General features: G+C 50.2%; 6 protein-coding genes across 6 annotated transcripts; 3 read left to right on the plus strand and 3 right to left on the minus strand.

The window, feature by feature from the left end:
• Positions 1–845: 845 nt before the first annotated feature.
• Positions 846–5,437, minus strand: B0T23DRAFT_404741 (uncharacterized protein; the record flags this gene model as incomplete). Its single annotated transcript, XM_062838931.1, has 8 exons — positions 846–1,222; positions 1,323–2,394; positions 2,462–2,590; positions 2,736–3,074; positions 3,131–3,324; positions 3,363–3,711; positions 3,810–3,955; positions 4,015–5,437. The coding sequence occupies 8 exons, from the start codon at positions 5,435–5,437 to the stop codon at positions 846–848; spliced, it is 4,029 nt and encodes a 1,342-aa protein (XP_062693177.1).
• Positions 5,438–7,008: 1,571 nt separating this feature from the next.
• On the plus strand, positions 7,009–8,032 carry B0T23DRAFT_283949 (uncharacterized protein; the record flags this gene model as incomplete). Its single annotated transcript, XM_062834244.1, has 2 exons — positions 7,009–7,398; positions 7,646–8,032. Coding segments are annotated over 2 exons (777 nt in total), but the record flags the coding sequence as incomplete, so codon positions are not given.
• Positions 8,033–9,300: 1,268 nt separating this feature from the next.
• Positions 9,301–10,512, plus strand: B0T23DRAFT_404744 (uncharacterized protein; the record flags this gene model as incomplete). The annotated part of the gene is made up of 1 exon (XM_062838932.1): positions 9,301–10,512. One exon carries the CDS (start codon positions 9,301–9,303, stop codon positions 10,510–10,512), a length of 1,212 nt encoding a protein of 403 aa, XP_062693179.1.
• Positions 10,513–10,856: 344 nt separating this feature from the next.
• B0T23DRAFT_380327 (S-adenosyl-L-methionine-dependent methyltransferase) lies at positions 10,857–12,407 on the minus strand. The gene is made up of 2 exons (XM_062837200.1): positions 11,967–12,407; positions 10,857–11,863 (listed from the first exon to the last, which is right to left on the minus strand). Exons 1-2 carry the CDS (start codon positions 12,165–12,167, stop codon positions 11,063–11,065), a joined length of 1,002 nt encoding a protein of 333 aa, XP_062693180.1. The 5' UTR covers positions 12,168–12,407; the 3' UTR covers positions 10,857–11,062.
• Positions 12,408–12,608: 201 nt separating this feature from the next.
• B0T23DRAFT_148340 (uncharacterized protein) lies at positions 12,609–14,111 on the plus strand. The gene has a single exon (XM_062832483.1). It carries the CDS (start codon positions 12,839–12,841, stop codon positions 13,922–13,924), a length of 1,086 nt encoding a protein of 361 aa, XP_062693181.1. The 5' UTR covers positions 12,609–12,838; the 3' UTR covers positions 13,925–14,111.
• A 1,070-nt stretch (positions 14,112–15,181) lies between these two features.
• On the minus strand, positions 15,182–16,421 carry B0T23DRAFT_315551 (PR-1-like protein; the record flags this gene model as incomplete). Its single annotated transcript, XM_062834865.1, has 2 exons — positions 15,182–15,345; positions 15,656–16,421. The coding sequence occupies 2 exons, from the start codon at positions 16,419–16,421 to the stop codon at positions 15,182–15,184; spliced, it is 930 nt and encodes a 309-aa protein (XP_062693182.1).
• Between the last annotated feature and the right edge of the window lie 915 nt (positions 16,422–17,336).

Consider the following 17,336-nt stretch of genomic DNA (forward strand, 5'->3'; position numbering starts at 1 on the left):
AATGGAAGAAAGAGTCTCGTATCCCCCGTTCCGTTGTACAAATTGGTGCAAACGGTGTTAATGATGCAATCGGTGGTTTTGCTGGGGGCAGTCCCGGGGGCAAATTGGAGGACGATGGGCGGGAGATGATGTTGGGTTGGGTAGCTGTGTTGAGGATGGGGGAGATGAGGAGGAGGAGGACGCCAAGGGGATTGATTTGGGGGTGGGAAAACAGGAATTGAGAGCAAACGTACCTATGATTGACTCAATGACAATATATCTTCCAGTAATCAGCAAACAGGTTACCCCTTTTGACTCCAAACTATGAAGATTAATGTCATTGACGCAAAAGGATAAAAAAAAAAGAAAGAAAAAGGAAAGAAAGGAAAAAAGACAAAAGTCGGGACTTTGCAAGAATGACAGAAGATACCACTTAAAACGCCGTGATACACTATCTACGTGCATTTCAATCATATTTCGACACTCAGTATACTAACAAGATTACTTCTAGCTCATACTCAACACAAGACACAGTACTACTGGTTTCATAATGCATGTTCTCGCCAATTAGCTTGGTGTTGCTCATTTCCTTGACCCTTTATATTTGTCCTAGTCAACTCGTCCAAGCTAATCCCAAACAAAGCGTGCGAATCCGCTTGATGGGTGTATTGAGCACAGTCGCTATAACCGGGCATCATGACCTTTTTCAACATGTCGACTCATACACCCAGTTCAAATCTTCATATACTCAAGACCATCAAATGTCATGTACCCAACGCAAGTGCTTGACCTTTCATAACCACACTCAACCAAACACACCGTCAACCAGCCGTCTCTTTCCAATACTCTTCCAAGCAAAAACTCACCTACTCTCCACCAACACCAACGACCTGCAAAACCGCCTCATTATACCCCCAATTCTCAAACTTACACTCTATCTCCTTTTCCAACTTCAACAAGCCATGCACTCCAATATTGAACTCCATACCATCTGCGTCATCCTCCAATGTTTTTATCTTGACTCGCAACTTGCCAGCTATAACAGTGCACATACGAGTTTGATGTTGTTGTTTTCGGGAAGATGATGACGGAGACACGTCTGATGTGGCTGGGAGTTCATAAGAGCCTCCCGCGGGGATTTTTATGACGTGGAGAGAGAAAGATGAGGAGGCACAGATTTGGATGGAGGAGGTGGAGGAGTTTTGGTGGGTGGGTAAATTGTAAGAGGAGGAGAGGGCGAGGTCTTCGAGGCGAGAAGGGGTTAGTAACTTCATAAGAGAAAAGAAGAAATGGAGGAGCATGAAAACCAAGAGAAGGACGGGATGGTTGGTCAAAGCACTTACTGTCGGAAGGACCGTTTTCTCTGGGAATAGCTTTTGCTTCCCTTTCCCAATCCTCTACTTCCAGGGATTCTTGGATCGCGCCCGGTGTAGGATCTTGGCGAGGAGCGTTTTGCGTGCCGCGAATTCGTTTCGAGCCTCGCAGAGAGCTCGAGTTCTCTTCCCGTGTAGTTGAAACGGCCTGAGAGGCCGCAGACGCCATATCTGTCGAAGCGAACGGCCGTTTCTGTGACTCGGAAGGCGTGGTTTCAGCTAGTGACCTTAGACGCCCAGATCGTCGATAGCTAAAGCTGGTTGCATCTTGACGATAGAGGTCAACATCCTTATCCGCCTCATCGTCCACAAAAACATGCTTCCGCTTGACCATGGCTGCAGGTCGTTGTGGAGATATCATCCATTGTTTTATGTTTTCTTGAACTCTGCCGTCTTCCGAACGTTCCAGCATAGAAGCCTTGAGACTGCACGTTGTGGCCGACTTATTGAGTACACAGTTCATACAACACCAGCGATTGGTGGGCGATGTCACCAACTGTGGACTCGACTCGGCTATCTCATGGGCAAGTTCCGGGCATATGCTGACACACTCGTAGAAAGGACCATCTCCGCGGCGGCATGCTGTGCATTGTTTTACCAGCCTTTCCACTCCTGTTACTTGAATAACCAAAGCCACTCCTAGCGCTGAATGTTTCAGTTGCTTTGGGTCCAGTTTTTTGTCGATGATGTTTAAATCTCGAATTCGAGGGAGGGCCATGAGATGGTTGAAGCTCGGATGACTCGGCCTCGTGAGATCGCGGTCGACCATGCTGCATAAGTACTCCCAGAGTTCTTCTGCGTCCGTGGCAGGTTTTTTTGTGGTGGATTTGTGCGTGGAACTCTCCATTTGACTTCTTTTTCTTTCCTCCTCTTCGATCTCTACCTTCTTAAGAACGGGAAGGCATGCTTCGACGACTGGATCCTTATGAAGACTGACGAGGCGCTTTGATACCACACGAGGTGCTCCATATTGGTGCGTGCCTACAATGGAGAACGTGCCGTCCTTGTTATCGTTTAGGCTAACCGATGAATGCATTTTCGTCTGGTAAGGTTCAGTGTAAGCGCCTTGCTTAAAGTAATGAAAAAGACATGAGCCATATTCAGCTTACAAAATGTAATCCTAAACTCCAAGTGTTCTTGCAAACTACTCGACAAGAGCGAATAGGGCAGATCCATGGTCGGCCAGGCCAAGTCTTATCCAACTCATACCCTTCTGGGATCAAGGCACCACGTGTTTCCTTGAGGTTCCGATCCGCATCTGTCGACAAGAAAAACGTGTTAATTCCTAATCAGAGACAGAATATACCACGAAGATGACTTGCCCCACCAAAACGTGTATTTCCGATCCTTGCTGGCCATAATGAGTTCCCCGTCAGACTGAACCTCTGTGACCAGTTTCAATGGGGTCTCCCTCGGTCCTGGTTGTACAATTTTATTTTTTGTTGGGACAGAATAGGGTGTGGTATTTTTGACAGCTTTCGCATGCCCTTTTGTGGTTGACTCCATATACAAGCTGAGGCTGAACCAAATAGGCTGGGTACCTGATGGATCTTTGACTCTGATCTTTGGCGATTGGATAGGTTCAATGTCCCATGGCTCGCGTGAGACGACAGCTGAGGGTGTGTCGGTATAATCCTTATCATCCAGCTGAGCTTGAGATGGGCTGCGGAGTATGGTAAACGTCCCATCAAGGTTGTCATTCATGTGACAGCCGCGATGGGTCTGAAAGCCTTGTTAGCAAAGGCCGTCCACGACTAGGTGAGTGGACGTGTACTGACCAAGAAGTGGCGGCCAAATTGATACCGGCTCTTCGTCAAGCACTGGCATGACCGGATTGGACATAGCCACTGGCGCTTCGGATACTCATAGTACGGAGTCCATCCAGATGGAAGCAGGCCACCATAGAGTTGCTCAAGCTTCCCTGTCGCATCTATGACAGCCCTAGAGTTAGTGGCGCTGCCCCTTTGCCGGCCTATAATGATAGTAAGGTGGAGAAAAAGAAAAACATACTAGGCCACATGTTGTAAGGACGATCTGGGTCGGCCATAGTCAAGGTCTTTTCAGGTTTCGGGAGGAGAGAATCTCGAACGGCAACAATAGCCTGGCCAGATACAAGCTGATTGCTCTGTGACTGACGCCTCTGCGTGTGCTCATTCAACTTGTCTCCAGGAAGCCCGGAAATGAACTTGTAATGGTTCGCTACTGTATGCGACGGCTCGAGCATTGGCGAGTCATCAAGACTCATGGCTTTCTTGCTAACAATGATCGGAGGTTGCTTGTTCAGCATTTTGGTATACTGACCCAAGAATGTCAAAGTACCATCCAGGTTATCATTGTAACAAGCTCCTTTGTGTCCATGCTAGAGAGTTGAGGCAGGAAGTTAGCACATCAGCAGGTCTCTAAATGTAGATTGGTAACCTAAGAAACAGCGAAGGTACAGGAGACGGAACGACGCACGCTAAAATGGTTCCCCAGGGCCTTGATGGATGGGTGCAATGTTCTGCAGGATCGGACAGGACATATCCACGGAAAATCGCCATCAAAGAATTGATAGCCGATGGGTATTAGTGCACCTTCTGTCTTGGTTATGTTACCGAACTGATCTGTTACACATGTTAGCCGGCGTCATCTGAAACCTCAGTGGCATTGACAGAAGCATTACCTTTGCAGACTTTGTACGGAGTATCATCAAGGGCCGAGTCTTTGGTATGTTTAGTATAAGGACAAGATGTATTCGTAGCAGATACAGTGTTGTCAGGTTGGTCCGCAAAAACACCATCGTCCCGGCTAATGTCGTTCTTCTCAGCATCGTAAAGAACCCGATCGTCGTCGTCGTCGTCGTTGTCATCGTCGCCGTCGTCACTATCGACGATAACGAGCCCAGGAAGTCGACCCAGGGTACTGGCGGTGGTATTGGAGCTGAAGGACCGAGGATCAATACTCTCGACGTCAGACAGTTCCGAGTCTTCTGAAGCTCGGTCATCCCGTAATGTTTCTTGGGTATTCTCCGAAGGATCGGGGTCTTTCGATATCTTGTGGAGCTGGTTCAAAGAGCTGGTAGATCCGTAAATCTCAGAGTGGGCTTGCTGACTTTTCTGACGGGGGTCCATGGAAGTGAGAGCAGAAACTCCAGGGACGGGCTGAGACAGTTGGGATGATAATTCCAGGTGGCCCTTTTCAGACGACGGGCGTAGTTTAGATTCCGTGTTCGCTGTACCGTCCATTGAACGTTTGGAGGGATGCTTGCTTACGCCCGGGGAATCAGAGTTGAAAGGCGTATAATAAGAGCCGTTACCCTTGAAATAGACGCTCGCAATGGTCGAACCAGATGCCTGTTTGTAGCTCGGGGCAATGGTACCCGATGATGATGATGATGAAGGTTTTGATGGCTTCTTCTGCTGATGTGCCTTCCCAGACGCCGCGGATGACAATCGATCAGGGAATTTGGGAGAGTTGGAAAAATTTGGCGGCAAACTCGTCTTCTTGGTGTTGTTGAGGATTGGCCTGGGAAGCCCAACGTTATTTGTTTTCGCCAATTGAGCCTGAAGAGTAGAAGTCCCAGGTAGCGATTTGCGAGAGGGAGCCGAGGCGTCAGACTTAGTAGACGAGAAGGCGGTGTTCCTTGCCTCTAGCATGCCATGGAACATCAAGTCGTCTTGTTGCGGAGACGCCGGCGGAGCTGGTTGGGACTGTAGTAAGGATGGCTTTGCTAAGGGTTTTCCAGACGCTGCTGTGGTTTTGGTAGTTATGTTCTCAACCCCTTTTGAATGTGTCCCTGATGCAGGCTGTGCATCATCAGATATTTCGGGGTGCTTCAAACATGCTTGCAGTCTCTCAGTGTCGCTCTCCCCTGGGACAAGTTTAGTCTCATGACCACCATATCCCTGGAGCATCGAGTCGTGATTTTGGGCTTCAGATGTGGCTTGAGGGTTTTCGCAACCAGAGCTAGAGCTACCAATTTGCTCTTTGTTGTTCTTCAAAGATGGCGATCCTTGACTAGTCGTTGTTGGACATGATTCAGTGATGAGAGGCACCTCTGAGAGCGGGCCGATATGGTCCTGCGAGGATGAGGAATCTTGGCTCATCGTGTTGATTCCTCTCCAGCGCCTCCATTCGCATAGTCCAGACGGCACATATGTCCCAAGTGTCTGAAATTCACGCGCGCGAGGATGAGCAGGAGATGAAAAAAAAAAAACAAAAAAAAACGACAAGATCAGAAGGAACAAGGGGTAAACTAGAGTGCGTAAAGGTCCGGCGCGTTGTGAACGGCTAACATTACGTACCGACCGTGAAAGAGAAAGAGCCTCAAGTCGAGATGGATGAGGGCGGGGTACAGTAAAACTGGCCGAGTGTTTCCTGCAGGAAGACGGGACGTTGACGCAGTGAGTGCTCGAGCTCTCCACGGCAGGAGCTCCCGCCCGAAACAGGGCAACGCGTGTTCCCGTGCATTGTGGATTTCCCAGATTACAAACCAAATGAATCCTGTCATCTTTTCTGAATGGAAAGGAAGGTGGGACTGTATTTCCAAACATTACACTAAAATAATGCAACTATCTCGATAAACGGTGTGGGATCTTAGCATCAACAAACAATATCGTGACGCTAGATAGGTGATTTACCGTAAAAAAGCATATTCAACAGACCTGAAAAGAGAGCAGTTGGAGTAAGAGGTCATTGTTCAGGTTTCAACATTTCTTTGAGCCATGATATCGCTGAGGGTAACAGTTGCTCTCTGAAGAACACAAGAACGACCACACCCCACGCTGGCCAAAGTTGCTTAATCAACCCGATCATGTCGGCAATCAGCATCCAGAAGGTGCCAGAGAGTGGTCTTGGCCGGAAAGATATCACGGGTTGAGAGGTCCTTTAGCGGTCCACATAAGCAGATCGCTGCTCTCTGTTCATTGGGGTACATTGTCCAATAATCTCTCGAGGCTCGCTGTCGTTCCCAGAGCACTTTCCTCTCCCTTGACGACCTATATTAAGTATTTGTATGTTTCCATACTTGCCCCTGGCGACAATCTCTGTGTATGTCCCTGTTTGTTTCTCTCCATCGTCGCCTTCCAGAAATTGTAATTATTCATGGGCCAAGCCCAGTACTGAAAATACTCTTTTCATAATCAGAAGATCCTAATGGATGGTCTATCTACCTAGCGATCAACTCCACTGACAAAGTCTGGTGGCTGCCCTTCGATCCTGAAAAACAAGCCCTTGAACAAGGAAAGCCGCGAAAGGAACCTTAAAGTAACCGATAGCAACCAATGGATGTCTCGTCTGGACCCTTCTAAAGGTGACCGTGGATCCCAAGGCAAATTATATCCCCGGCCACGTGGTGTCTAGGTGAAGTGAAGTAGGACCTGAGCTAGAACCTGGAATTTCAACCTCTATTCACCTGGCATCTTGGCTCCAAGGTTTCATATGATAGGACTATGGATGCCTTCACCTGTCCATATGTAAATTTGAGCCTCTGTTTACCAACCATGGCTTCCAAGGTCGTGTTCACCTGTCGCCATAATGTCACAAACTGCACATATTTAACGGACGTATCCCTTTGTCAACCCGACCACAATTTTTCCCTCTTACACCGTCGGTCTCCGACAAATATTGTCACTTGAAATTCACCACTAACGGCTGAGATCAACTGCCTCTTTTCACCATGTCGACTCGACCCCAACCGAACAACATTCCTCCCGATGCCGACCTTGCAATTCCCTTCCTTGACCGAGTTCTCGTCGACAGTCCCTTTCCACCCATAGCGATCCTTCTGCCCAGACCCTTTGCCCACTACGACAACGACATAAAACTTGAAGTCACTGCAGTGACAACCACAAAGGATATCCACGCCATCAAACGCGAAGTCGAACGATACCGATTCGGCCTTTCACCAGCTTATAGACCTGATGACAGAGTCTACCTGGCCATGGACATGTACGGTTTCGGACTTCCCGCCGCAGGAATCTGGCGCTTCCAGATCAAGGGTTACTCTTGGATCGACCGCAAGCGCACCGAGGTCCTGAGCATTATCCATGATGAGGTCACAGAGGCGGTTACAGCGGAGAACTAGAACTTCCCTGCTGACTCTATGAGACTGAGTAAGTAAACGAGCTGTCCTTTGTCTACGTCTTTAAAGACATGTCGTGAGCCCAGTGAACAGCTGCTAACTATTTCTTGTTTCCAAATCTCAAGGCGTGCCCCAGGAATGGCTGCTCTGGATGACCAAAACCACCAGCCGATTCCGATACAGAATCAACCCTGATGTTGCGCTGACTTTTCAACTTCGTGCTCCTGTGCAGCCTGCGGAGCCCCGTCGCCCACGTGGAAGACCGAGGAAGGTCCGTGTCGATGCCGACTCTGGAGAGCATGACGACATGGTTGACGTCGACAACGACGGATACATGGAAGATGTCGACATGGAGATGGATAAGGCAGAGAACGCCGAAGGCTGCGAGTTGAGCCTGGCTTCTTTTTTAGCGCAGGATGAGGACGACAATGTTAACTACATTGATTACTATGGAGAGAACCCCACCGATGCCAAGTTCGGGATTGGCAACGGGGCTGACGACATGGACGCTGTGCAAGATGATCAAGATGACAACCTCATGTTGGTGTGTGAAAGTGAAGATGATGCTGTGCAGCATGAACGGCCGCACGTCGACATGAAGAAAATACCTGCCTCCTGCGATATGACGCCGGCCTTATCACTGATATTGAGGATGTCACCCTTGATTCCTTTGATCGTGAAGAAGAACATGCTGATGCTGGACAGTGTATTGAAGCTTAAAATTCGTGGAACAAGTCTTTTGAAGCAGCGAAGTATCTGGAGTTATGCCAGACCTTTCTATCCTCTGCTTTTTCCAATCCCTAAGTCGTCTGCTACCATGCCTAAGGCCGATTTCCCCATCAAGGGCCGTCGAGAAAGCTCAGATCGCGCCTCCCTTACCACACATGGTTGCATTCGCCACGGAGAATGCCATTATGACTGCTGGCAAAAGAAAGATATTCAACCACGACAGCACTCAGAACAAGCTTTTTGGGCAGAAAATATTGGGCGAAATTATCACAGTCACCATAGCAAAAGGGAAAGAGTAGGTGATGGAAGCGTTCAGTTCCCCAGCTATCACCAAGGCTGCCGCATCCACTATGGAAACTTCCTCCGGCATCAAGGCGACTGATAAGAGTAAAGGTTCAGACGATGAGACGACTGCCGACGGCAATTCCGAGAAAAAGAACAATATGAGCGCTACTATCAGCACACGTCCGGCCAAGAGAAAAGAGATCAGACGAAAGAAACCTTGACACAATTCACCAGGATCCTATTCACCAAGATTTTATTCACTAGGTAGGTTCCTTTTGACTGGCAGGACACAATAAACCTGAGCGCAACAGACCTGGACACAATAGAGCTGTGCACAATCCCTGAGGGTAGAAATTCGAGTATTTCCATCAGCGACCCTGAACTCAATTTCTTCCCCCAATTACACGAATAAAAACGGACAACTGCTCAAAAGTCTTCGACAAGACGCATTTCGATGAAGACAAACCGCACGACCTAGACGATTTCGACAACATCTCCCATAATAAAAAAGCCAGCAACACCTCGAAAACTATCAACAAGACTCCCGCAAAAAAGGCTGCGCCCGAAAAAAGCTCCTACACGTTGTCCTCCAGGGCCAAATCTGCTATCCCAACGACCGACATCAAATCTTTCTCAGGACTCTCTCACAAAGCTGCCACGACAACCCCTCTAGAAGAAGACTTGGACCATCATCTAAGGCTTCAGCAACCAGTCCTTCCGCACTTTTTGGGCGGAGCTGCTTCATCAACCAACAGGGCGACGTCTTCAAAACCCGACACTATCCTTTCGAACCCCGACAAGGGGCGCGTCAATCGATCCATGACCAGGAATCCCACACCCACTTCCACTCAATCGGGCTTCAAGACTACAACCATGGACAATCATCACTCCTCTTCCGCGCCATCTTCCAAGCGCTCTTCCACCCTTTCACCGTCAGTCAAGAAAGCCCTTACTCTGAAGGAGCAGCGGGTACTATATGCTGCGAAAGCAAAAGCAGCTGGCAAAGAGGACGCCGAGCCAGCTTTCAGAACAGTGCAGGTGCCTATTACCTCAGTCACTTCGAAACATCTCAACAGGCGTGCTACCAAGCCCACATCCAAGTCACCCAAAACGGCCCCTGCCGGATATGGACCCAAGGTCGTCATGAAGGAGAATTTGCGCCCCTCTTCGAAGTTTGCCGCAAAGACTTCTACCATTTCACCGCCAGTCAACAAGAAGGCCCTGACATTGAAGGAGCAACGGGCACTTTATGCTGCCAAACAAAAGGTGGTAGTTGCCCCGGGTATCCGTCGGGTTTCTTCCAGAACTGGATCAGAGCCACTCAACAAGCGATCTGTCAACCGCAACTACTCTACTTCGCCGACAGCTTCCGCTCTTGCTTCCGCCTCCTCAGTCGGTTCTCCTACAAGCCCACCAGTCGCCAAGAAGGCCCTGACGTTGAAAGAGCAAATGGCGTTATATGCTGCAAGAGGGAAGGTCACTGCCCCAGTTCTTCGTGAGGTTCAATCCAACGTTGAGGTGGGAACGCCCACCGAGATAGCTGTAAGGCGCTACTACTCTTCTTCGTCAACCTCAACGAAAGCTTCCTCTTCCGCCTCTATTTCGCCCAAGACAGATCTAAACGAGTCTTCAGTCATCTCTCGCACAAATGCCAGCTCTTGTTCTCGGACCGCTACCAAAAACTCTGCCAGCTCGTCATCTCGGGCTAGTCTCAGGACTTCGAAACCGCCTATTTGCCCTCAGTCGGTGGTCAGGAAGGCACTAGCAAAGTTCGAGCAAGAAGAAGAGGCCGAGGCTGCACGTCAAATGAGTCCCCGGGAAACTTCTACTTCTACTCCAGTGCCCAAGACCTCGGGGGGGTATACCCTGAAAGAGCAGATGAAGTCTGCTGCGGCCAAGAGAGCCGCCCTCAAGACGGCGGATGTGGAGGATTCAGCAAAGACTTCCTTCGCAGAAGGTTCCTCTACTTCGGGCAGGAAGAAGAGATCACGAGATGAGGCTTTGTTGGATAACCGCAAGGATGATGGGTCGGGCTGCCAAAAGGAGTTTTTGTCCCGCGGAAAGAAGCGCGCAAAGTGGTGTTAGAAGCTGTAGGTTTTGTGATGCTAAGGCGCGTTGACAGTTCCATTTCATGGCAGCGAAGACCTAGGTCCCATGACAATCTTATTATCGATTGATTCTCAGACTGTTACACGGGGTACGAGATGGTTGTGGTTTGTGATGTCTCAGCTGTTCAGAGGCGGGAGTGGGGGTTATGATGGAAGATGGAATGGCGAAATCTGAGGGTATCCCCATCTAATGTGCCGGTTGTCTGAACTTAATCATGACCATAGATTCGGACTATACAGTTTTGCCAACTTGATTTCAGCTCTTTTGCACCAAATCCAGACTATAGCCTTCTACTATATTGATGAAAATAACTAAACTGTGACTTGTATACAACCCGCGACCATTTTTCAACGTGCCCGGCGATATACTGATTTGGATCACGCAACCTATATCTCACTCTCCATGTTCTGTTGCTTAACCACTTCACATGACACTTGATGTCTTTGCGAGGCTACCTAGTTACTGATACACTAACAGACACAGCTGATCTACCTCTAGACCCATAGCGATAACCGAGCTCTGCTATCTAGTTCTTGACGGCATAGATCTTGTAAGAACCCACCCACTCGTTGAGATCATCCTTCTCCTCGGCCTCGACCTCAGGCTTCGCGGCAGGCTTGCAGCAAGACGACTCCTTCTTCTCAACGGGTTTGCAGCAAGAGGAGGTAGTCTCAGCAGCCGGCTTGCAGCACGAGGAAGAAGCAGCAGCAGCAGGGGCGCACTCAGTGTTCTTGGGCGCACAGCACGACGAGGACTTCTCCTCCTCCTCCTCCTTCACAGTTCCAGGAGGAGCGCAGCACCCGCCCCTGTTGCCGTTCTCATCCGTGTCCAAATAAACATTGATATCCGCCCCGGTATCCTGAATCAGCACCTGCTCAAAGCCCGCCTCCTTCAGCCAAGTCTCGTACTGCTGCTTCTCGCTCGCGCCCGCAATGCAGCCGACGTACATGGCGATGTCATTTCTCAATTTCTCCGGCAACGGCTTCTTGGCGAGGATATCGCTGACGGCCACACGACCACCGGACTTGAGCACGCGGTGCATCTCCTTGAACACCAAAGGCTTCTCGGCCTCGGGAACCAGGTTGATGACGCAGTTGGAGATGATGCAGTCGGCGGTGCCGGACTCGAGGGGGATGGTGGTGATGGAGCCTTTGATGAAGGAGACTTGCGAGTCCGGGAAACCCCGCGAGGCTTTGAGGGAGTTGGCGCGCGCAAGCATGTCGTCGTTGAAGTCGATGCCGATGGAGCGGCCGGTGGGACCGACGCGGGTGGCGGCGAGGAAGACGTCGAAGCCGGCGCCGGAGCCGAGGTCGATTACTGTTTCGCCCTGGTTGTATGTAGAAGGACATGTCAGTCTTTTTTTTTTTTTTTTTGGAAAAAATAGAGATACGATGAAACAAAAGTGTATAGAACAGAGGGATCAACGTTACCTCGCGCAGACTGGTGATAGCCAGGGGGTTACCGCAGCTCAGACCGAGGTTGGCGCCTTCGGGGATGTTGGCGAGCTCTTCCTCGGTATAGCCAAAAGACTTGGCGACGGTCTCGCCATACTTGACGCTGGTGGTCTGGGAGGCAGCACTGTAGTGCTTGGCAACCTCGTCGTAGATTTGGGAAGTGTTTCTGGTATCCATGGTGGAGGATGATGTGGTTGTGGATGGTGAGTTAAAGACGAGTGTCAAAGAATGGTTGTTGACGCCTGTGTTTGAGTAAAGTAAAAGAAGTTGATGTTGGGAGATGTTCGAGATCTTTCATTTCCACAGTGTCAGGGCCTACCTTTATACCCATCTCCCAGCATGTCCTCCCATCTCTCCTGTTCCATAACTATATCCGTGGCCATTGAGGGTCTTGTGCCGTGACAGTCTCGTCTTGTCGTGAATCGGGGAATTGTCGTGGTGGTAGTCCCCGAATTGGGTTTAGTGACTTTTCATGTGGAGTGGGTGGAGCCACCCAAGCGAGTCGTTCTCAAGGACGACGACCACTCAGAAGCGGGACCGCAAACACCAAAGCCGGGATCGTTGTATGAGAACTACTTTGACCAATGAGCTTCGTTTTTCGTTCCTCAAACTGGCAAATTTTCAGTTTGTCATCGGTGCTTCCCTTCTCTGACTGATTCCGCCTCTTCCTCTCAATCCACTTCTGCAACCAAGCACATCCCAACGCTCAAACCACGCACCTCGGTGTTTGGCTGCAGAACCCGGAAACAAGACATCCCACCCATCCATCCAATCTCACTCACGCTCACGCCCGGATATTGCCTCTCCTTTGTTCGAGCTTGTGGAAACCATACACTCCATCGCCCAAGATGCCAACAGCAATGGCTTCCAACGAGTCCTTCAAGGTCCACAAATTCTCTTCCAAACTGCCAGAAGCAGAAGCTGCTCGGCAAAGAGAGAACCAGCGGCGTCATCGGGCAAGAGTGAAGGGTAAAATTGCCGAGCTCGAAAGCTCTCTAGCTGACACCCGCGAAAGGCTCGATGCAGCTCTCAAGCATATCCGAGAACTTGAGGCCGAGAACCAGAGACTCCGTGAAGCGTCCTCTCCTTCAGTCTACACTCCGGAATCCCGGGATGAGTCACCTGCAGAGCAGCTCCTCTACATAAGCCAAAGTGGACATGATGGCTACCATTACTCTCAGCCCCGGTCACACCAGTTCGAGCCACATCAACCGCCACGGCAACTTCAACAGCAACATCATCACCACCGACAGCCCCCCGTAAATGGTCTGGACATCCTAGCCAGCATTTCGTCCAGCGAAAGTGCAGTACCAACGCGCCACCGCACCTATCACCCCCACGAACTAGACTGTGCTCGAAATCTAGCCTCCCTACCAAGCTACGAACCCACACCCATAGCCTCTCCCAGAGACATGTCCCCCATTGCCGCTTTACTCTCCATGCCTACCGCATCCCAGAGAGGCCAGGCAACCGACTTTCATTCGCCCTCCGCCACCACCATCTCCGCCAGCTCTTCGACCGAGTCGCCAGGCCGGACCTCGGTCTTTGACTTCAACAGCAGAAGTAGTAGCTACTACCACCCGTCCTCGACCTCGAATTCACAGTCCTCAGTGGACTCACACTCAAACTTCCAGGACAAGATCGGCGAACTCATTAGTTGTCTGGATGACCATATCGAAGACGATGACGACTTGGTTCTGCCGGCTCCTCAACCCGGTGAATCCACCATGCCCTGTCGAGAGGCTTTTTCCATTGTCCGAAAGGTGCAGACGACCAGACCTGATTATTACTACGATGCGGACTGCCGTGAGGTAGAAAACGTGGCGAGGGAGCAATGGAAACCAGGGTTTCGAAGCGCTATTGAGCCTGGGTCAGGATGTCGGGTGCAGACGCATTTGGTCTATGATTTTGTTGATCACATTACTGGGCCTTGATCCCTCGACGATCGGTTGACTTGAAACCGAGGGACAGGAGGGGTGATCAACATGGTCACCTCCGGAAATGCAGAGGATCTATACATCACCGAGGGAGAACTAATGAGGGCATGACAAGCGGTTAGCTGCCCTTTTATTTTTCTCCGAAGCTTGAGGTTTTTCTTTTCTTTCTTTTGGGCACTTCACCAAGAAACGTACGCTGCAGCGTGGTCGAACAGATGACTCGCGGTTTGATCAGCTTGGAGAACAAGAAGTGCTATTTTTACACACCAGCGGACCACAAAAGATGGGATTGGTAACCTGAAGCCTAGATCTGGAGGCTGATGGATGGGATGAACTATGCTTAAAATACGCATAAATCAAAGGCGTTACAGATGACAAAACCTAGAGTGAACAAGGACCATTTTACCAGTATGTTCTTTCTGCTCTAATTGACTCTCTGACGATGCTGATCGCTAACAGTATGCTTAACCGAACAGCTATACCCTTCGAGGCTGCTCGAACCGGACAAGCAATTGACCAACAAGTTAAGAGTGAGGGAGTTAGTTGATTACAAAGATATGATAAGGCAAACATCGGTCATCCCGAATCAGCCTTCGGTTGCTTTGAAGTTTTATGTTCATACCTATTCTTGAATCTATTTTCCCCATCGTACGGTGCAAGGCTTCAGCTGTGGATTTACTCATACATCATCCAAACCTATCCACCAAGCCAAAGAAGAAAAAACTGTCGACGTATCGCCAGGGCGTGGTCTGACATTACAGATCAAAGAATACAGCACCACCAGAGCAACTATCTCTTTCAGCATCATCTTCTTTCAGCAGGACCATTGTTCACTAGGATACCCATCTTCACGCTCACACCCCCGCAGTCAGTCACCAAGGCTACCAGAACCCTCCCCCTCTCCTTTTCAGATATTTTTCGGCGACACGTCCTACAACACTTGCAAATCCTTTTGCAACGCCGTCCTCCAGCCCACAGGCCTCCATCTCGTTTTTCGACAGCGAATGCGATCCTGCCACATCCCAAAAGAAGAAGAACCACATCCGCACACTCGGCTACAGCCCCGGATAAACACAACGAGCTAAACAACTTCGCCATGCCCGGCGAATGGGCAACGCAGCCTCCATGGGCCGGGGTTTCATCTGGCGTTGAAAGCGCCGACGAGGCTGGCGGTGGTGGAGTTCCATGCCGTGGCGGTGCAGAGTGGCAGGATGGACAGTGGTCTGCCGGGGGTGAGGGGGATTAGTTCGCGGCTTATGTGGTTGATCCATATGGGCATATGTTTGAGGTTGTTTGTAAGACGTGGATCGCGGATTCCGACGGGGATGAATATGCCGTGAGCGGAAACCGAGACATCGTTGGCGACAAAGTAGGCGGTATCCAACTCGTGTCGTTATCGATACCGATGCTTCGCTGTGCTGCGGTAGTTTCAAGCGGCTGCGAAGATATCCCTTACTCACTCAACCGCTAGACTTCCCCCCCATCTTATCCCCCAAGTTCATAGAGGTAAAGATAGAAACCATGGTACCCATCCTCATTGTGACGGACGATCCCAACAGATCTGCACCCCCTCTCCTCATCCAAAAACCAGCCACCCTCCCACCATAACCCCTACCACCATCACCCTCCACTCAGCCCTCACTCTACTTCCACCCCCATTCCCCGTAACCCTCCTCTGCACCATACTCCCAAACTCCCCCACCACATTTCCCCTCGGCCAATACTCACAGACCAAATACCATCCTCCCCTTCCCGCATTCCACCCCTGGCACCACCTCGCCGCGCACCCTACATCAGTCGTATCCTTCCACACCAACTGGGTAAAATGACCCGTATCTTCCCCAAACTTTGCCTGGCTTCCAAAATCGTACTTGGCTCGCTCGTTGCCCCACATCTCCACGCAGGACTGGACGTCGGAACACCCCAAAGCGAGGTTCTCGCCGTAGGGACCTTGGGAGTGGGTTAGTTCGCATTTGGTGGTGGTGGAACTGGATTTCGATTTCGATTTGGCGGAGGAGGAAGAAGAAGAAGAAGAAGAAGAAGAAGAAGAAAGGAGGCCAAGTTTGTCGAGGTAGTGGGAAGCAAAAGAAGAGAGCGTGTCGTTGTAGATGACTGCAGAGGCGTTGTGTTGAGCACGATAAAAGTTGGTGGAGTTGAGGAGGGCGGAGGTGAAGAGGGCAGGGTTCAGGAAGGAAGGGGCGGAGGAAGAAGCTGGGGTGTTTGAAGGGGTTGTGGTTGCGGTGATGGTTATGGTTATGGTTGAGATGGTGATGGGTTCTTTGGCATGTTGGAGGGGGAGGAGCTCGGCGGGAGGTGTGGGTTTGGGTAGGGGGGGATTTAGATTGAGGTTGTCGACGTGGCGGACGTGGAAGATGCTGGCCTTTGAGGATTGCTGTTGGGGTGTTGCTTGGACTGGGAGGACATGATTGATGGTTAGGGTTGTGAAGATGGTGAAGAGGGTTGATGGTAGGCTGGTAATGGGATGAAGACCCATTTCGATCGGTGATTGTCACAGTTCCCGCTCTCGTCGTCGGAGATGGACATCAGCGCTTCAACCGGCTGAAGACGAGAAACAGAGGAGAATCAGGCTCGTTGAATCCGCCATGTTGTCTCCCCATCGCCTATGTATTGATTTCTGTATGTTCGTCCTTTCGCTTCACTGAGATGGCTGTGTCCAAAGAAAGTCACCTATCAAAATCAGGGTTTGAAGTGTAGGTGGTCCAAGAAAGATGGTTGGCTGGCGCTTCGTTGCCTTCATCCGGGGGTTCAATTGAGGTAAGGGTTGTATGGTCCGGAACAGGGGCCGATAGGCGCTGGCGAAGGGTTGATTCGGGGATGACGTAGCGCTAGCGGTTGGGCGCGAGAACGCTCACCTTTGTCCATAGTAACATATCTCTATGGAAAGACGACGGATTTTGAGATATGGGTTTGCGGAAACCCCAGACGAAATGGATGATAGTCCATTAGGGCTATTTTTACTCAAGTTTATCTCTTACTTTCTCAGTTCATCATGTGATACTGCCAGTTTTGACGAGTGTCCAGGTCATCAATGTTAGTGATGGCCAGGCCAATGAGGGTTTCGGAGAGGAAACCCAGTGCACACATTGATTGGCCTTCTGTCGACCAGATTGCAAAAGTCCCTGCCTCGATACCATAAAAAGGCATTCTTAGTCGCGCAATTTAAGCATATCATCCCAGGGAAGGATCGAGATCTTTGTGCTGTAGGTGTTCCTCCCCCGCACTCCGAAGTGAACAAGGTACCTAGGTTGTCAGCCATGTGTCAAATGCACAAGCGGGAGTGAGCATGGGTTGCTGCTGCCGGTGATCTGGTTCAGCATGCATCTCTTGAGAATGAAACATGGGACGGCTGTCTCCTTGTTGTTTCAATCCAGAGTTGATGAGATTGGCC

This window comes from Neurospora hispaniola, assembly GCF_033458365.1.
Source record: "Neurospora hispaniola strain FGSC 10403 chromosome Unknown B0T23scaffold_4, whole genome shotgun sequence".
In the NCBI taxonomy this organism is placed as follows: Eukaryota; Fungi; Ascomycota; class Sordariomycetes; order Sordariales; family Sordariaceae; genus Neurospora; species Neurospora hispaniola.

Bases quoted from the DNA above. Each gene is read 5' to 3' on its own strand.
- B0T23DRAFT_380327 (XM_062837200.1), bottom strand. From the start codon at position 12,167: ATGGATACCAGAAACACTTCCCAAATCTACGACGAGGTTGCCAAGCAC. The intron at 11,864-11,966 runs GTAACGTTGATC...ACATACAACCAG, and splicing joins CTATCACCAGTCTGCGCGAG to GGCGAAACAGTAATCGACCT.
- B0T23DRAFT_148340 (XM_062832483.1), top strand. From the start codon at position 12,839: ATGCCAACAGCAATGGCTTCCAACGAGTCCTTCAAGGTCCACAAATTC.